Below are 17,987 nucleotides of genomic sequence, written 5' to 3'. Positions count from 1 at the left end.
GACGTTGTTCGGTCGAGTCGACAATTCTTGATACCTGTATCATTGCATCTTAACTGCGCTTCATCACCTCTTGCATCATCACTCATCACTCATCACTCGTCTTGTCTTCTCACCTTCGACACCCTCTCGCATCTACTCATCCACCTCATCATTGCTTGCTATATATACATACATAGACCCTTTCGAGATACCCTCCAACGCATCCCTTGCTATCTCCGTTCTAGACTCTTCCGGCGGAATCAAATAACAGTCAAGCTTTGACTCTATACACACCGACTGTCCTTTGACCATCAAAGACAACGACAACAACAAGATAGATGATTTCAGGCTTATAGGAGTGGTATGGCGTGTGTGAAGCGGGGATACCTCATCAATATATCAATCAAACCCTCACCCTCACCTGTCTCAACCTCAAACGAGCTAAGAGAGAGGGATTGTCGTTATTGTCGCCAACGTTCCTTCACAGTCACGCTCGGACCCAGATAACACATCAAGTGACCTCTTTTCTAGAACGTATCGGTGTACCGTCGGCTTAGTGACAGGGTAGAGTTAGTGGGTATATATCGATCAACTTGCTTTGGTCCTGCATCACCGGATACCTCTTGTTCTATCCATCCAACCATCTTGCATTCTTGTCACCATCGTCGACTCTGTATCTCTTATAGTAGTAACAACTCTGTGTGTAGCATATTCGTACTCTTGAACTGTGTTCTTCCATCTCCTCGATCAACTATCACGCCATTCCTTGATTCCCCCACTCCCCACTCTGTCACCGATACAAAGGACCTTTCAAACCATCTCCTCCACCCACATCAACTTGACCTTGTGACATAGTTGCTATCATAGGATTATAGGATACTACTCCACAATCTCAAAGGAAGGGTAACGACAAGTATCGTTGTTGTGCTGGAGCCATTGGCTGGGATATCTTGTGAGTCGATTATCTCTCACATCTCATCCATTATTCCTTCCGTACTGTATATCAATCAAAATAAATCAATCAATCCCGTTGACAGATCTGACGGATGCTCGTTCACAGTCCTTCTCGCCCATCTGGGAGATATCGCCAATAATCAGCATCTCACAATTCAAACCATCCTTCCAGTATCCTCATCGTTGATACCCATACGTCATCATTCAATCTCCCATCCACATCTAGGTCCTTGATGGCGCTATGAACGGATCACCTTCCTTGGCTTCGCCCATTCCCACCTTTCCCCATCAATCTCCTTCCCCCTCGCCTCGTCGGGAATCAGGTGTCGCAGGTCCTTCCTCACCCAGATTACCTCGTGCGTCCATGGGCCCTCGACTACCCAGTATCTCCGCAACGCAACCAATGGACTATGATTCTCTCGAATCCCCGAGTCTACCCGGTTCAAGGACCAGTGTGGTTATGGGTTTCTCACCTGTACCATCGCATCAGACATTGCCAGCTGTTCCCGAAGCGTCGTCCAGCTCCCCCCGTGCGCCAGGCCTAACGCTCAACACTTCTCACAGGAGGTTGAACTCGCTCTCGCCTCAATTGACTACACCGGTGGAACAGGTTTTCCAATGGGCCGAAGGTTCACCCAGACCACTCGCTATCTCGCCTCGTGGACTACCTCACGATCTACCTCCAAGATCTCGCCGAAATTCAGCTGCCATCGTGTCAATTAGTCTAAGTTCCAGATCTAGATCACGCACGCCCAGAGGCAGTGCAGCTGCCTTACCGAATCAGCAGAGCGGATCTGGAACACCCAATAAGGGATCGTCATCTGCGACTCCCAAGTTTGAGGGTCATAAAGACGTGATGGTTCAGATGGGGGACTCGTGGGCGTCGGGCGCAGACGATATGGACGACTGGCAACCTGCTGGAGGAATGTTGTTAGATGGTGAAGATTCGGGAATGATGGATGATGAAGATAGAGACGAATTTGATGATAACGATAAAGGCAGATCATGGACTGGGTTCTCGGACGACTCTTCGTCCTCTTCGTCCCCTCATGTGGAAGAACCTTTCAAACCTGGGATGTTGATTGGCGAAGGAATGGAGTTTCAGGGTGAGATTATTATACCTGCTGTAGGGAGGATGCCAAATGGAAGTGGGAGTGATGATGTTGGGTTACCATTGAGAAGAGGTGGAAGTGAGGCCACGAAAAACACTAGGACTGATGGGAAACAAGAGAAGAAGAGGTACGAGGTGGTGAGGAAGTTGGGTACTGGGAGTTATGCGGTGGTGTATTTGGTGAGGGAGAAAGGTGGGAGACACCGGGAATTCGGTGGGTAATATCTCTTCCACTATGGCTGAGTATATGCTGACGAGTATCCGGGTAGCCCTGAAATGTCTGAGTAAACAAGATTTGGAAGAAGAACAGCTCGAAACTCAACTTTTCGAAGCTCATATTCACTTGTCCTTACCTATCCACCAGAATATCGTCACGCTGCATCAGACGTTACAGACTAGGAAATGGTTGTTCCTCATGTTAGAACTGTGTCCTGGTGAAGACCTGTAAGTTGTGCTTCTACCTCGTTTCATTTGGAACTATCGCTGATGTGGAAACAGATTCTACTGGCTCGAGAAATCGAGGGATGCTTCTCCACACACTCAACCTGTCCCTCTACCTGGAGATCGAAACAACGGTGTCATGTCTTCATCCAAATTATCCTCTTCTTCGATCCCGTTCTCCTCCTCTCAAATGTTTTCAGGTCTCAACGGCATGTCTTCGTCATTCAGTAATTCCCCTGGAAACGCGTTCTCCCAATTCAGCGGATCCCCTGCATCCCTCCTTTTCGCTCATCACAATGGTCATTCACACTCTCACCACTTCACCCCTTCGCAAACCCCTCCTACGCCCAGTCTACTTTCCTCGTTCTCCGCAGGCACCTTACTGAGTCCTCGACGTCTACGACTGATCGCCTCGATGTTCAGCCAAATGTGTGAAGCTGTATCGATCTGTCATGATGCCGGGATCAGTCATAGGGATATCAAACCTGAGAATTTCATTTGTTGCGATTCAATAGAACTGGAAAGTGCTGTGGACGGGGAACTTGGGGATGATGATGAGGAAGGAAAACCCGTCAACTTTGGTCCTCAGGCGAAGAGAAAGGTCGTCGTGAAATTGACGGATTTCGGTCTAGCTACTACTGAGGAGGAGAGCGGGGATGTAGAATGCGGTAGTAAACCGTATATGTCCTATGGTGAGTTTAGTCGTCTACAGAGCCCTGAATACAAGCCGACGGTCCATTATAGAATGCCGAAATAATCTCGGCCCCACCTACTTCCCCGCTCCCGCCGACGTCTGGTCTCTCGGTATCGTCCTCATCAACATGCTCTTCCACCGAAACCCATGGAAAGATCCTACTCCAGGTGACCCCAACTTTGACAACTTCCTCATGGATCCCATCGGTTTCTTGCTCACCAAATTCTCTGGAGTCGGTAAAGAAGTGGCTTCTTACCTCGCTGATCACGTGTTGTGCATCGACGTCGACGCTAGAGTGTCAGCTAGAGAATTCGGCTTATGGATCAAGAACCTTCCTGAGATGATCGCCGGGAAGAAAGCACTTTACAACCTCAAGATGTCTAGGAAGGAGAATCAGAAAACACCTACGGATAAAGGACTGTTTGTCAAATCTCCTATCGCCTCCAACCAAGAAACAGCAAGGAAGAATTCTTCATCCGCTCTTACATCTTCCGCACCGGGTCTTTCCAGTCTCCCTCCGGCATCGCAATTGTCCCATCCGCAACACATACGCATACCCGAGGAAGAAGCTGAAGAACCTGCCCTGTCCACTCCGCCTTTGGAACACGATCAAGATGAATTGGTCTCTGCTACCACGTTTGACGATCAGCCTACTCCTGTCGATACTAGCGAATTCGCCTCGCCTGAGACGGTCGGCGGCGATTCCGAGCTATACGGCGACTCAGTTGCAGACGCTTCTGAACGAGCGGATGGAGAATCTCGATCATTATCAACCCATAAGAGAAGGAAGAGGGGAGTGAGAAAAGGAAAGGCAGCCAAAGCAGCTGCTCTAGCCGCTGCGGGAGGAAGTGATCAACCATCACAGGAAGAACGAGATGCCTTGTTAGCGGAATTGACGGTAGCTTCTCAAACGCTCGCCAGGGAAGTATCCAAATTCTCCAAACCTTCTGAAGATTCGTTCGACGCTACGAAGATCGAAGATTTCCCTCCACTAGGTACAACACCCGCTCAAGCTGCCGAAGCCAAGAAGTCAAAGTGGAAGGATATGATGAAGTTCTCTACTGCTCAGGGCAATAATCCTGAACTGGCTGCGTTGGCTAGACGAGTAGCGGAGAGAGATGGTTCTTTGAATTTGTCTGCGCCTGCGAATCTACAACAGGGTGAAGGCACCAAGGGATCGTCTCTGATCTATTCGAAACATGCCTTGAGACAGACTACGACTGTATCTTCCTCTGGAATCTCAAGTGCGCTATCGTCATTTGGGAATGTCTCGAGCACCAGTGCGACTAGCTCCGCTGCGGATGAAGTGGAAGATTGGAGGAAACCTAGGAAACCCCCCGTCATCCCTGAGGAGAAGGAACAATCTAGAGGAAGGGATACTCAACCACATCACCGGTATGGGAGGAACGAAGATCACTCGAGAGCTAGGAAGGCTGCCATGGCTGCTGCTGCTATTACTGGTGGATTCAATAGCGAGATGGGATCGTTTGGCAAACCGTCTAATCTATCACTATCGCAACCTATCCAAACCCAGCAGATTCGACCTTCCAACCACCCTCCTCCTGTTACGGGCAACACGAACTATACAATCCGGAATTCCGCCCCAATTGGTTCTTCTATGCAGAATAAAGCACCGTATAAATCTGGATTATCCCACACACACGCCATGTCCATTGATAGCGATTCGCCGTCTTCGGCATCGCATGCCCGACCTGAACTGATCAAGAAGGAAAGTTCATCGACTATCACTTCCACTCAGACGCCAAGCAATACTGCTAGTACGGCTAGCGCTGTTGGACCGAACAAACCGAAATTGAAGGGTCAGATTCATACTCTCGCTAAGATGTTGAGTGGGCTCAAGACCAATAAGGGGAAAGATTAGTTGTGATTATGTGTTTATGGAGGAGAAGGGGAAGTTTCGTGTTTGATTATTTGTGTCTGACCATTCTTCCTCTTGGATATTCTCTCTTCGTAAGATGAACGTATCTCTTCTTGATGGACCTGTCTTCCTTCAGGAGAAACATCATCAACCTTGCTACTCTTGTTTCATACTTTTATAACAGCATTTACAAATCACTTTTACAATTACTTACAATTCACAATCACACGTCGTAAACCATCACAGCAGTGCTGTTAGTTCTTTCATTTAGTAGAGTAGAGTATGTAACGAGAAGGAATGGAGTTTGATTGCATGCATGTATGATTAAGTAGTACCAGTTCAAGTGCCACATTCCGGGAATATCAATGATGCAGCGGTATATCGCCGATATGCACATGCTAAGAGAAGGGGACGCGAGTGACTTTGGGTTTTAGTGTCAACAAACCTGATTAATAGCAATCCTCGTTCAACTTGTCATTCCATCCTCACACTCACATCTCACCAAAGTCATTCCTTGATTGTCATATATCATACCTCACTTCTCAAGCTCACCATCCTCCTTGAGACCACCGATCAGTCCTGATCAATAGTCAGAGATACTACAGAGTCATTCTTGTACACTACACAAACCGAAAAGGAATTACGTTGTATCCATCTATCTCCCTTATTCCATCCCATCCTCAGCAACACTCGTGACATACTTGAGGGTGAGATATCATGACCGGAACACCAGTTAAGAAGAAGGAGAAGGAAGTACCTCCCTCACCACCCTTGGTCATAAGGGATCAGGGGAAGGGAGCGAGGTATGATAGAGTTGGATTTCTTGGTGAGGTGGGTTGATACTCTCATTTGATCTTATCCTTATATCCATCCCCATCATACCTCTTCTCCCCGGACTGAATGATCCTCTACCATCCGACTGTGTAATCACTGTACGCATTTCATCGGTATCATACGTGGTGAGAGTGCTAATGGGTTTGCGTTTGTTTTGGCACAGGGCGGTTTTGCCAGAGTATACGAAATACAGGATTCCAAGAATCGCAGAAAGGCTATAAAAGTGATCAATAAGAATGCGATAACCTCAAAGAAGAATAAGACCAAGGTGGGTCTGTCATTCTTCCCTCCTTTTATCTGGTCTCGCTGATAGTCCAGCCTACGCGATGACGTACTGGGTTGAGCGAGCTGGAACGACGCTGACGTGAAATCCGCAATGCATTAGCTATGGGCGGAAATTAAACTACACCAGATACTTGTGCATCCTCATGTGGTGCGGTTCGAGGATTGTTTTGAAGATCAGAGTAATGTTTATATGGTGTTAGAACTTTGCGAGAATGGGGTGAGTGAGGCTCAGATTGGTTCACTTTCATATCTCTTCCTTTCGTTCTTGATTTCTCCACTCTCACATCTTCATCTTGTATATCGTCATGTTAGACGAAATGATAGCTTTGTGCTGTATTCCCACCCATTTGATCGCGCAGCTAGTTGACGTTGATGTTGTCAGAGCATGATGGACCTCCTCCGACGTCGAAAGCGATATACCGAACCTGAAGCTCGATACTACCTTGTCCAACTCATCGCTGCTTGTCAGTATATGCACCAGATGAACGTCATCCATCGGGATTTAAAGTTGGGAAATCTATTCTTAGATGCGGATATGAACGTGAAAGTTGGGGATTTTGGGTTGGCGGCTTTGATTGAAAATCCGGGAGATAGGAAGAAGTGAGTGGTCATGATCCTATTTCTGAAAGAGCCTGAGTGGCTCGAAAGCAGGAGCCTAGTGCTGGAAAAGAGAGCCAGAACATCTGCTAATGCCGTTCATTAGGACTATCTGCGGCACACCGAATTATATCGCTCCGGAAGTACTGTTCGACCAGGACAACGGGCATAGTTTCGAAGTGGATGTTTGGTCGGTGGGAGTGATCATGTAAGCTTAGCAATAATCGTCGAATATTTCGGGCAACACAGCTTAGTCGAGATACTATAGGTACACCCTTCTGATCGGCAAACCACCCTTTCAGACGAAAGATGTAAAAACCATCTACAAGCGAATTAGGGAGAATCGATATGAATTTCCCGCAGACAAAGAGATATCTCATTCTGCCCAAGACCTGATATCCTCTATCCTCAACCCCAAGCCTGGTATGTTCGCCCTGGTAGTCTCATCAACGGTGTACAGCGAAGCTAATCTCACTGTGCTTAGACGAAAGGCCACCATTGGACAAAATCCTCTCGCACAAATGGTTCCTTGACGGACCCTTCCCAGCCTACATCCCCGCCTCTGCGAACGACTTTGCGCCCGACTATCGACACCTGTCCGCCTCCCAATCCCGACGTAACTTCCAAGCGTTATGTCAGAAATCAAAGATCGGTGTCGTTCCATCTCTCGTCCCGGAAGTCATCTCTCGACCACGAGCACCCCTTGGACCGTCCATATTACAGCAGGAAAGAGACTTCAAGAACGCTGTGCAACCCGACAGTCCCATCTCCGCCTTGCTTACATCCGCTCGACAGCCTCTGGTCCAAGCCTCGGCGCCAATCAAAGAACCCTCATTATTGCGAAAATTATCCGCTGCTGGTGCGGCTTCCACATTGAGTCCCGCCAGAAGATCGGCGCTGGGTAAAGAGAATAATGGGGTTGCTGGACCTGGACCATCATCTGCAAGAAGACATGCTAGTCCCATGGAGAGGGTCGGTGAGGAAGAGGAAGAGCCGGAAGAAGAATTGGTAGAAACCAAAGAGAGGGAAAGGGGGTACGATAATGCCGTGAGAGAGAGGGGATTGGCGAATCAAAAGGCCAGGATTGTCTCTGAGATGGCTGGTGAGAGGCGACAGAAGCATGAACAACGACAAGCATCAGCATCCCCCAAGAAAGCTGCTCCGCTGGGCTCGGCGACTACTCTTCCTCGACCACCCCCTCCCGCGACGACGTTGGGATCCAGCAAGACCAAGGATTTCAGGACGAGCTTGTTTGAGGTGATTGGGCAGAACCTTGCGAATGGGTTGGCAATGGCGCAGACTGAACAAGGGTTTAGAACACCGCGTGAGATACACCTTCCGACCCTTTCCCCAAGAGAACTGTAGCTGACGAAGTTTCGTTTCTCCAGATATGGACCAGAACCCTGCACCACCGAACGTGTTCGTCGTATCATGGTTGGATTACTGTACGAAGTATGGGATGGGATTCGCCATGACGGATGGAACCGTTAGTGTGCATTTCAATGATTCTACTTCGTTGGTATTGGCACCTGGCAAACAGTGAGTTTCGGAATACCAATCCTTCTATATCAACGAGCCGGAAAGAGGGTTGTGCTGACGGAGTCCCCCTCAGACACTTTGACGATATTCAGCCGACCTCCTCAGACGACCTCTCTCATCACACCCGCCGATCTCACTCCATTGATACTTACCCCTCGGATCTGAAGAATAAAGTGTACCTTCTGAAACATTTCGAAAGTTACATGCTTGATAAGCTGTTCTTGGAGCAATCATATACGTATGAAGATACGGGATTACGAACGGGCATGGTGTTTATCGTCAAGTATCTGAGGATGAAACATGTCATCTTGTTTAGATTGAGTAACGATGTACTTCAGGTGAGTTTGATCCGCTCCGATCTTTCCCCAGAATAAGGCATCATGTCATGAGATTCGGTCGAGATGATTGAGCTAATATATATTCAACATCTCCACAGTTCAACTTCTACGATCACACCAAGTTGATCCTATCTCAGGATGGACTGGTGGTCTCGGTTATTGATCGTCATTCGATACTGCGGACATGGAGCTTGGAAGGTCTCTTACAACCCTTGAGAGATGATGTCAGTCCGAAAGATAAGAAGAGGATAGAAGGGGTTGTTCATAAGGTACAATATGCTCGGTAAGTCTCCATGTTTGGCACCTCCCTCAGCTCTTTTTTCCGCAACGGTCTGCAGGAACATATAGCTAATTTTGTTCTTCGATCATGTATAGTGATGTACTAGCCAAGATCAAAACTCACGGATCCACCAAAACCTCCTCTAAACCCAGTACGACCGGCGTACCCGTAGCTGCAGGGGCGAGGGGAGCGTTGGAGCGCGAACGGGAGATGATGAAACCCATTCGATAATCTTTGGTTCATCAGGCATAGAGCAGTTCCGCGGTATAGCTTGACCCAGCATTTCATCTTCATTCTTTGGACATTATAATACACTTGTTGATATCTCTTGGTTATTTCCTCTCAATCATCCATATACCCAGGTTACCGATCATGTTGGAACTCTTCTTTCTTATTACTGTATTATTCTCGTATGGGTTTTATTGTTATAACAGGTACTGAGTAGGCTCAGAGGTCCATGCATGTTATGTCATGTAGCTCGGGATGTCGACCTAGGTGCATGCATGCATAGTTATCTCTGTTGAAAGGGGAATGAACCATAGCCAGTAGGTATAGGTGGACATGAAAAGTGGAGGCCAGTCAACTTGAATTGCGATGAAATCAAAAACCATCTTTCGGATTGGACAGACCATACAATGTATATTCGTTCATTCATCTCATCATCATACCCATCATACCCATACTTAACAGATCTGACTCACCCCATATACCCGCACCGAATCAAAAGAGCGATCCGGTAGAACCAATCCAATGCCCAAAATATGACATCCACCCAGAACACTCGCACTCGAACACCCATCATCCTATTCAAGACCCCCTCTCCCTCCGACCCATATACCCAAACCCTCGCTTCCACCTCATATGACACTAGATTCATACCAGTCCTAGAAGAGACGTACGATACCTCTCTCCTCACGCCAATACTAGAATCCGGGTCGGAGAAGTGGGAAGGTGTGATTATAACTTCTCGACGAGGGGCTGAGGGATGGGTTAGGGCTGTTCGACAATATACTTCGAGTAAGGGGAAGGAGAAAGCGTCAGGATCAGATGAAGGGGATTGGGATAAGATACCTTTGTTCACTGTTGGAACTGCTTCTTCGGATCATCTGCTGGATTCTGGCATTGCACCCGGGTATATACCGAGATTGTCACAATATGAGGGAGGAACTCCACCAAAGTCAGCAATTCATCTCTTACCGACCATTATCGATCGACCACCTCGTTCAGAAGGGACGTATAGGCCGTATCTGTTCATAAGGGGCGACAAGTCCACAGACCTGCTACAAGATGGGATAAGAGGGAATGGACGAGATATAAGAGAAGTGGAGGTGTACAAGACCAGCCCACGGAGGGATATAGCAGATAATTTAGTTGAGTTTAGGAGGAAGTATGAATGTAGTGGAGGGGAGAAAGGATGGTTGTGCTTCTTCTCTCCGTCTGGTGCGGAGGTGGTCCTGCCTCTCCTAGCCAAAGGAAACGCACTCCATAATCAAGATGGATATGTGGATGGTACCCGGCTAGGACTAGCTGGACTGGAGGTGTTTTGGGAAGGGTGGAAGATCTTCGTGATTGGAGATACAACTAGGAAGTATTTCGAGGAAAAGGGGATAAGGGTGGATGCGGTGGCTGAGAGACCTAATCCTGAGGGATTGTTGGAAGCTATACGGTGTCATGATGGGATAGGGATCAACGGCGACTAGGTGATCTGAGGAATGAGGAATACCTAGCAACGCCGAAAGATTCATACCGAAAAATTTCAACCCGCATATACGATGGGATAGTGAGTTGCCTTGCTATCTTTTGCTGTCACTCGTGAATGAGACTGACCTTATGCACTCAGTAGGATTCATATACCATGCATCATCATACCAACGTACCAATGGCTTCTTAAAATACGATTGCGTCTAGTGATATAGAACAGCAGGATAGACGTGTGTATTCCCACGCTCAGCTCAACCTCTCGGGGTACGATTAGGATCGCATCTTTCCATCTGGAAATTCTCGAGCCTCTCATCGAGCTGATTATAACGATCCAAAATGCGGGACGCATCGCTCTGGGTTCGTTGGCCTTCAGGGGTCTCAGCGTCCCCAACTACCGTCGAAGCTGACGATCTTCGTCTTGCGGCAGACCTATCAGGATTCCATCAGTCTAAGCCAACATTTACTGATAATAGAAGCTTTCCTAAGCGGTAGCGGTGGGACTTACGCAGCCCTCTGTGGATCGATAATGGATGTAACCTCGTCGAGGCTAATAGCGTGTGAAGTGGATGAGTTGCTCTCTACGTTTGTCATGGTGGTGGAACTAGGATATCGTACTCTGATTATGGATGATAAGGGATTACGCCATAAGATGAGGGCAGGTTGAGGTCAATATATCCTGGTGAAGATTCTGGGATCGAAAGGGGGGTGTCTGAAAAGTATTGGGCCGCGGAAGGTTGGAACAACGGAAAGACAACGGGCTCATCGTCGGAGGATAATTCTCGAGAAGACCGGTATGAAAGATTTTACTAACCGACGGTAATCCATCCATTCATGCTTGAAAAAATCGTATGCCTACTTCAAATACTGCCGACTGACCTTACAAAAGCGGTGCGTCAGTGGAAAGGATCGACCATCCTGAACGTTCATCGCTCTGGGACGACAGAGGTGACAACCGGTGACCCAGTTCGAATAGGACTACAACCCAGATAATTATTGTCCAAGACTGACAATGTATCGCATACTATGTGTAGAATATGCACATTCGGCCAATGCCCTCCTCAACATCTGTATGTCCAACTTCGACTCCCTTCGACAAATACGGTGCGATCACAGCCATGCCCATAGAGGCTATTTACTTCTGGAGTTAATCGCACAGCATCGCTAATGTCCATTAGACTATACATATATATCTCAGCAGCTGATCTTGTAGTCTTTACCACTACTCTACCACTCTTCGACTATGATTTTCAACTGATCTGATACTTTCGTAGCAAGTGTGGCGGTCTCGAGACCGTTCTCTTTCCTGACAAGAGAGGAGGAGGCAAGTCAGCTCAAAAGTTCATGCTATGTATCAAGGAAGAAAAGACATCATGAGTCGAAATGAGGAGAGCAAATATGGGATTATCAATGTTAACGGATCAACCACTCACAGCACTTCCAAATCAATCAATCTCAATTTCAACCTATATTGCCCTGGTGCTAGATCCGTTCCTAAAGCGCTTTTCAGCCGATGTGGAAGAGAAGTCAATGTCATAGCCGTAGAAGGAGGTCGGGAGAAGAAGCACCACTTTATGTTATATGGTCAACTCACCTCACTTTGACTTGTCCAATACACCTCCCATCCCTCATCACCGAGTTGAGATGAATGAAAGGAACCATGACGTCCTGCGTGTACCCCGCATTCAGTGACAGTGGTAGAGCGATGATTGTGGTAGACATGATCAGATTGTGGTAATGTTCTGGGCTAAACATAGATACGTATCAACATCGTAGGCGAAACATCGTTCCTCAAGTGTCGAGCGTCGAGTTGATATTCCGGGAAGGAGTTGGACTGACCACGCCTCATGGCTAAAGGGGGACAAGTCCACTGAGACTTCCAGTGCTGGTTCTAGCACTGCTACCAAGGGGTTATGATCCGTGGCTACATGACGAGAGTAGTGGCGTCAGCTTTACCTGCAAGATGATATTTTGGTCTGTGTGATCGGATAAACTCACTGGACGAGAGAATTTTGATAGTTTTGGGTACTTGGTCGAAATGAATACGATAATCACTTTGTAATTTACCATACAAGTATAAGTGACAAAACGACTGTATCAAGCTCCGTATGTCTTGTGGACTCACGCGTAACCGAGTGGACGTGGGACATATATATAATCGTAATCGAAGTTGTTTACGTATCTTTCCATTGTAAGGCAAATTGAGATATCAACGGGGTACTGTATTTCCTGCAGTGTGATGAGTTACCTGGATGGTATGAATAGGCGTAAAGTATGATTGAAGACAACCGCTTTGCAGAGGGCGCTGAGAGAGTACTGAGACACTCTGTCGTTTATATATACATGACCCAAAAATGATTCAGTGTCCACATCACACAGATTATGATCATCAGTATCAGAGTCGATTGATGATGCTTCTCGCTCTCGGGTTTAGGGGGTCCTTTGAGCTAGTGTGTGACACACACGAGAAGCGACCACCCGATGAATGAATGTATGAATGAAAAAGAGTGATTCTTTTATAAAGATGATCGTTGCGCATCAAATCAAAGGACACCCAAGTAGAAAGTAGAAAACGAGGTCCTTGACTGATCCACTCGTTGATTGGTCTGGGCTCTTCGAACGGAAATAAGGGCGCAAATATATTCAGAACACAAACCCCATCAAAACAATCAGTCGTATCTTACTGTTCTGTCCCAGGACCAGTGGAGTGAAAGGGCGCACACAGCTTCATTCTTGTACCTACCATGTAGGTCTGAGCATACTGTACATTCAGTCTACACGGCTCTTCCAACACAAGTGGCGGTCCGCTTTCTACTCTCATGTTTGTGATGTGTACGGCCATACAGTACGCATAATGCATAGTTCATACACACCAGTCATACATCTACGGTATGCACTTTACCAACCCCCGTTCCAGCCATGCAATTCGATATCCCCTGTCCAGATGGTGGGGAGGATCATCGGAGTGACATCCTCCTCGGTACTTGAAAATTGAATTGAAAAATCAGTATTGCTCCGCTTTATGTCATGGTTGCCCGCGAATGACTCACACCGAGAGGTCCGTGTTGAACAAGTCAATTTTGATCTTTTATTCGCCAAGTGGCATGTCCGTGATCAGGGCACTGGGCGTTGAGAGATACGTCAACATCCAACATGGCATGGGAAGGAAGCCCCACGACTTTTCAACAGAAACCATGCACTCACTCTACTCTTGCTTCTCCAGCCCATCGGCCGGCTTCCAAGATTGGGGTGAGGGTGAAAAGGGGTGCTGTTGCGTCGTTCGTCGCCCTTCCATCGGTGGGGACGAGCCGAACATAAAATTTGGTTTCCAGGTAGTCTTCCGCCCTGGTATACCAACAACATCAATTCGACAAACTGAAGCTAAAGACAAAACCAACTTACTTCGGGAGATACATTGGGATGTTCAGATCGAGATGAACGATGAGAGGTTCCCGAAAGATCACCAAGGATTGTCCTCTGTTTCCAACTGTAGGTTTCAGTGTAAGCAAGCAACTACTTGTGGACAGATCGGATCATGACAAGAATTGTACGTACTCTTTCCGTTGATGCCCATGCTGTACGGTTGACTCTTGAGAATCAACTTGTGTGTTTTCCTAGATGACCCATTAAACATTGAGCTTTTTGTCGATATTCAGTTATAGACACTCACTCGAAATCCGCTCGAGAAGCGAAGAAAGGAATATAGTCCCAGATTCTCATGATTGAAACACTGACTCGATGAAGCTGATAGGAGTGGCCGTGGTAAGTCGAAGAACTTGAAAACGGAAAGGACAGCATAGGAAGAGTCATTTCGTGGGGCATCCGTTCAAGTACAGAGTCCAAAATGAGGAGTATTTTCATTGTAGTTTTCGTGGCACCCGCGAAAGAAGCATGTACACGTAGCCCCAGATCTGGCTGTCTTGGTTACCGTCAATTCAACACAGACACGGCCTAAGAGGTAAAGGGGCCCATTGATTGCTGTGGGCGGCCAAAGGACGGTAAAACAGAATCACGTATGTCGGCTGAAGCACCTCTGCCCCACGACGTAAACACGATATGTGTGTATGTACACCAATCACTGATACGTGAAAACCAGGGAAGAACGAGGATTTCATTGTACATACGATAGAAATATATAAGCACTTGCAACTCACATTCGGAGGCATTGTCAAAAATGCATCGACAAGTATTCTGCCTATCTCTAAGCCCTGAACAATCAGACTCAGGATATTGGATTTTTCGGTAGGCAGGGTGGCTTAGGGAAGAGTTGCCCTGCCCCCGAACCATCCAGGCAGCATGAGAACTCGATACAAATCACGATAGGTCGAGGTCCGACAGAGCTACATACATGCAGTGATCTTTGTTGGAAAGCCCCGTTGACGCACTTCCGGCTTACAGCAGTAATTAGTGAGGTCTATCGTCAAACATGTTAGTCAATCAATATTATGCACACCATACATCCGATCAACCCCTCATCATGGGGTTCTAATCTCCAATTCATTGGATATACTGTATACAATGCCCGACACCCCAAGCGAGGCCGGCCAATCACATCCGATCAAGTCGATCGAGCCAATGAACTTTCACTTGTCCGAAGTGTCAGTCTGAGCAGACTTTTCGGGCCTGTCTTTAGACCATTCGTAGAGCTTTCCCTTAAGCTCGACATACTTCCGCTCTAGCCGATCAGCCATCCTCCGGGCTGACTCCCCAGGCTCCCGCTCCAACTCGTTTCTAACTTCCTCGACCGCATTCTCCCCGCGTACGATAATAAAGGCAGTGTTGCCTGTAGATCCAAATCGAACGGCAGTTTCAGCAGTAGCCCTGTCCCTTGTGATCAATGGGATTATCAGCTTCGCTACATCTAAACAAGTACGAGCAGGCGATGATGGAACTAACCCCTGCGCTGTAGTAGAGTCCGTATCACCACCGCCTGTGGGTGTATGTTCGGTATCGTCAGTCTCGTCGTGCGTACGGCTCGGAAGTGTTTCGTCTATGTTGGTCATGGTCACGAGCTGCGAATGTCAATACTGGTCGCAGTTGGCCCTAGTTGAGATACGCTTGGAAGATCTTGAACAAGTAACTTGAACTGGGCTCCGGTCGATATAAAACTTGAAAAGTATTGAAGCAATAGTCTCTACCTATATTTGCTCCGAGAATGGATTGAGTGGAGAGACAATGTGACACCCAATGAGAAGCCTTCGGAGCAAGCTGGCCCCGAGTGGAAAGTCCTCCGCAGCCTGACAGGGCTCAAGATCATGCAAGCTTCTGAGAGAGGGGCCTTCTTGGGCCAGAGAGGATGAATGGAGATGTCCGCCTTGCGGTGTCGCGGTCATTCATTGAAAGGATCGCTTGAAAAGCATTTGTGAGGTGATGTAGTAGAAGCCTAGACGAGACTCGCTAAGTACACGAAATGCGTTTGTCACCTTGATCTCCTTTCAGCTATAGTGAAAAAGAAGCCAACAACGTCACGCTGTACTCTACTTGTTCACTTCTGGGCTCTGTCCTCCTTTGACGCTTTGCCACAGCGACTACCATGGGCACAACGTCAACGAAAGACATCTCAACATATGCATGGTATAAAATGGGTCCAACACCTGATCATATAGAGTTGATAGTCTAGCCGAGATCTGGATCTGAGGTATCGTATGACCCCATGACCAAATGTGACAACCCCAAAATTCAGATCTGAATGCTGTCACGATGTCTTTTGTCTCTTGTCCTTTGTCCTCTGCCTTTTGTGATTTGTGATTTGTGCTGTGTTTCGAACAACTGGGGCGCAAAATTTTGGGTTTTGATGTATGTGTGTGGACAGTCCTTAGCTCAAAGGACTGTGACAAGCGAATAGCGTGACTACGTATTAATCAGCCAAAGGAGGGTTTGTTTGGACTTCTTTCCATCATTTTTCGGATGAGACCGGGGGTCAGAGATCTTTGTGGAGCGGGAAGTACTTGGCATGTAACGATGTATGAAATGGGCTTGATGGTCTGAAGAAAATGGACAATGGGTATAGGACTGGAGACGATGACGGTGAATGCACCGCATGTAGTCTCAAATGATGCATGGACTGTGCCACATCCAGAAAGGATGGGTGAATGTGGCACACAGGGCAGGCTCTTTGGGGGGTGTGACCAGTATCCTCGGCATGGACTGCTCTAGGGTTGCCATGATAACAGTCGGACATGATCCGGTGAGGGTACGTGTGATCTCGTCTGGTCAGTCGGACCTTGTCTTTCACAATCGTGGATGTCATGTGAACACTCTCGTATGCCTCTCTGTTCACACAACAGACTGATATGGTCTGAAAGCTCTTTTATCGCAGATACCATACTGTCCGAAATCTGCACGTGCAATGGGTACATATCTGCTTTCCTACCACCTGAGGCGGAAGCAATGAAAGGGTTCTTGGAAAGTCAGGACTTGCTCTGCGCGATATTTCATTCATCCATTTATCAACAGTATAAGGTGTACCAAATTCTTACCAGAACCTCCACCTAACTGATGGTCCTCCTCCCTGAGTTACCTATGTTCGTTAACTCAGCTCATTGACCAGGTCTAACTCGAACTATATGGAAGGGGTCAGACGCATGGGTACAGACGATGGCATCCGCAATATTGGGCCCGTCGCTGGAAAGGTTCACATAGGAAATTAGCTGTGTGGTCCTCTGTGGGTATTGGCTCCTGTGGATGTTATCTGAATGAGTACTTGCATGATGTCTCGATCAAGCACCTCAATGACCAGGTGGTAAGTGCCATTGGGTAAGTTTGTCATAAACCCATTTACTTCGGCGGTACCAACGTACTGGCCTTGTCTCTCCTCCTTTACAACTCCGAACAAAGGGAGAGTGATTACCGAGAACAAGGGCGAATATGCGGGGGTATCGTTGACAATGGTTATGTTAAGGAGAAGGTTGGTATAAACTTCTGGGCTGATGTTCAAGGAGTGTCAGCCAACGATCCCGTTCTGATTCGGGCAGAAGGCTCAAGGTACAATCAAAGTGCTACTCACTCCGTGACAGGTCCTTCAGTAGTGTGTGCAGAGATGACGATCTTCATCGGAGATCTGAAGATGTATCGGTAAGTGGTAGTCGCTAAGGCTGATGTGGGAGGTTCATCAGCAACTTCGCTAGACCAAGCACGGGAGAGAGAATTACCTCGTCCGAATTGCCATATAGAGGTTGGACTGTTCTCGATTCTGATTTTGTAGTTACTTCATGAAAGCTTGATCAGCGATTAACGATACCGACATCTACCACGGATTGAAGGGACTCACACCCAGTCCATCGGGTACTCAAGTGCGGTGGGATGATAGTTGTGGCCGAGATCGTTGGGCATGATGTGATAAGTTTATGATCTTTAAG

General features: G+C 47.4%; 7 protein-coding genes across 7 annotated transcripts; 3 read left to right on the top strand and 4 right to left on the bottom strand.

Annotated features, from left to right (window-relative positions):
- Positions 1–1,174: 1,174 nt before the first annotated feature.
- On the top strand, positions 1,175–5,061 carry I302_103490 (uncharacterized protein; the record flags this gene model as incomplete). The annotated part of the gene is made up of 4 exons (XM_065869678.1): positions 1,175–2,258; positions 2,314–2,488; positions 2,543–3,177; positions 3,230–5,061. The coding sequence occupies 4 exons, from the start codon at positions 1,175–1,177 to the stop codon at positions 5,059–5,061; spliced, it is 3,726 nt and encodes a 1,241-aa protein (XP_065725750.1).
- Positions 5,062–5,775: 714 nt separating this feature from the next.
- On the top strand, positions 5,776–9,162 carry I302_103489 (uncharacterized protein; the record flags this gene model as incomplete). Its single annotated transcript, XM_019188857.1, has 11 exons — positions 5,776–5,889; positions 6,056–6,160; positions 6,278–6,394; positions 6,560–6,777; positions 6,881–6,982; positions 7,043–7,197; positions 7,259–8,098; positions 8,163–8,313; positions 8,387–8,651; positions 8,750–8,934; positions 9,027–9,162. The coding sequence occupies 11 exons, from the start codon at positions 5,776–5,778 to the stop codon at positions 9,160–9,162; spliced, it is 2,388 nt and encodes a 795-aa protein (XP_019048419.1).
- A 530-nt stretch (positions 9,163–9,692) lies between these two features.
- Positions 9,693–10,631, top strand: I302_103488 (uncharacterized protein; the record flags this gene model as incomplete). Its single annotated transcript, XM_019188856.1, has 1 exon — positions 9,693–10,631. One exon carries the CDS (start codon positions 9,693–9,695, stop codon positions 10,629–10,631), a length of 939 nt encoding a protein of 312 aa, XP_019048418.1.
- A 252-nt stretch (positions 10,632–10,883) lies between these two features.
- I302_103487 (uncharacterized protein) lies at positions 10,884–11,223 on the bottom strand (the record flags this gene model as incomplete). The annotated part of the gene is made up of 2 exons (XM_019188855.1): positions 10,884–11,061; positions 11,138–11,223. The coding sequence occupies 2 exons, from the start codon at positions 11,221–11,223 to the stop codon at positions 10,884–10,886; spliced, it is 264 nt and encodes an 87-aa protein (XP_019048417.1).
- Positions 11,224–11,856: 633 nt separating this feature from the next.
- Positions 11,857–14,349, bottom strand: I302_103486 (uncharacterized protein; the record flags this gene model as incomplete). Its single annotated transcript, XM_019188854.1, has 9 exons — positions 11,857–11,935; positions 12,063–12,131; positions 12,224–12,376; positions 12,469–12,553; positions 13,536–13,612; positions 13,834–13,974; positions 14,032–14,116; positions 14,185–14,243; positions 14,300–14,349. The coding sequence occupies 9 exons, from the start codon at positions 14,347–14,349 to the stop codon at positions 11,857–11,859; spliced, it is 798 nt and encodes a 265-aa protein (XP_019048416.1).
- An 863-nt stretch (positions 14,350–15,212) lies between these two features.
- On the bottom strand, positions 15,213–15,632 carry I302_103485 (uncharacterized protein; the record flags this gene model as incomplete). Its single annotated transcript, XM_019188853.1, has 2 exons — positions 15,213–15,456; positions 15,526–15,632. 2 exons carry the CDS (start codon positions 15,630–15,632, stop codon positions 15,213–15,215), a joined length of 351 nt encoding a protein of 116 aa, XP_019048415.1.
- Positions 15,633–17,275: 1,643 nt separating this feature from the next.
- On the bottom strand, positions 17,276–17,961 carry I302_103484 (uncharacterized protein; the record flags this gene model as incomplete). The annotated part of the gene is made up of 3 exons (XM_019188852.1): positions 17,276–17,555; positions 17,636–17,836; positions 17,900–17,961. 3 exons carry the CDS (start codon positions 17,959–17,961, stop codon positions 17,276–17,278), a joined length of 543 nt encoding a protein of 180 aa, XP_019048414.1.
- Between the last annotated feature and the right edge of the window lie 26 nt (positions 17,962–17,987).

Source organism: Kwoniella bestiolae, chromosome 2 (genome assembly GCF_000512585.2).
Source record: "Kwoniella bestiolae CBS 10118 chromosome 2, complete sequence".
In the NCBI taxonomy this organism is placed as follows: domain Eukaryota; kingdom Fungi; phylum Basidiomycota; class Tremellomycetes; order Tremellales; family Cryptococcaceae; genus Kwoniella; species Kwoniella bestiolae.
The sequence above is the reverse complement of the archived record's forward strand: the minus strand, read 5'-3'. Positions and strand labels throughout refer to the sequence as shown.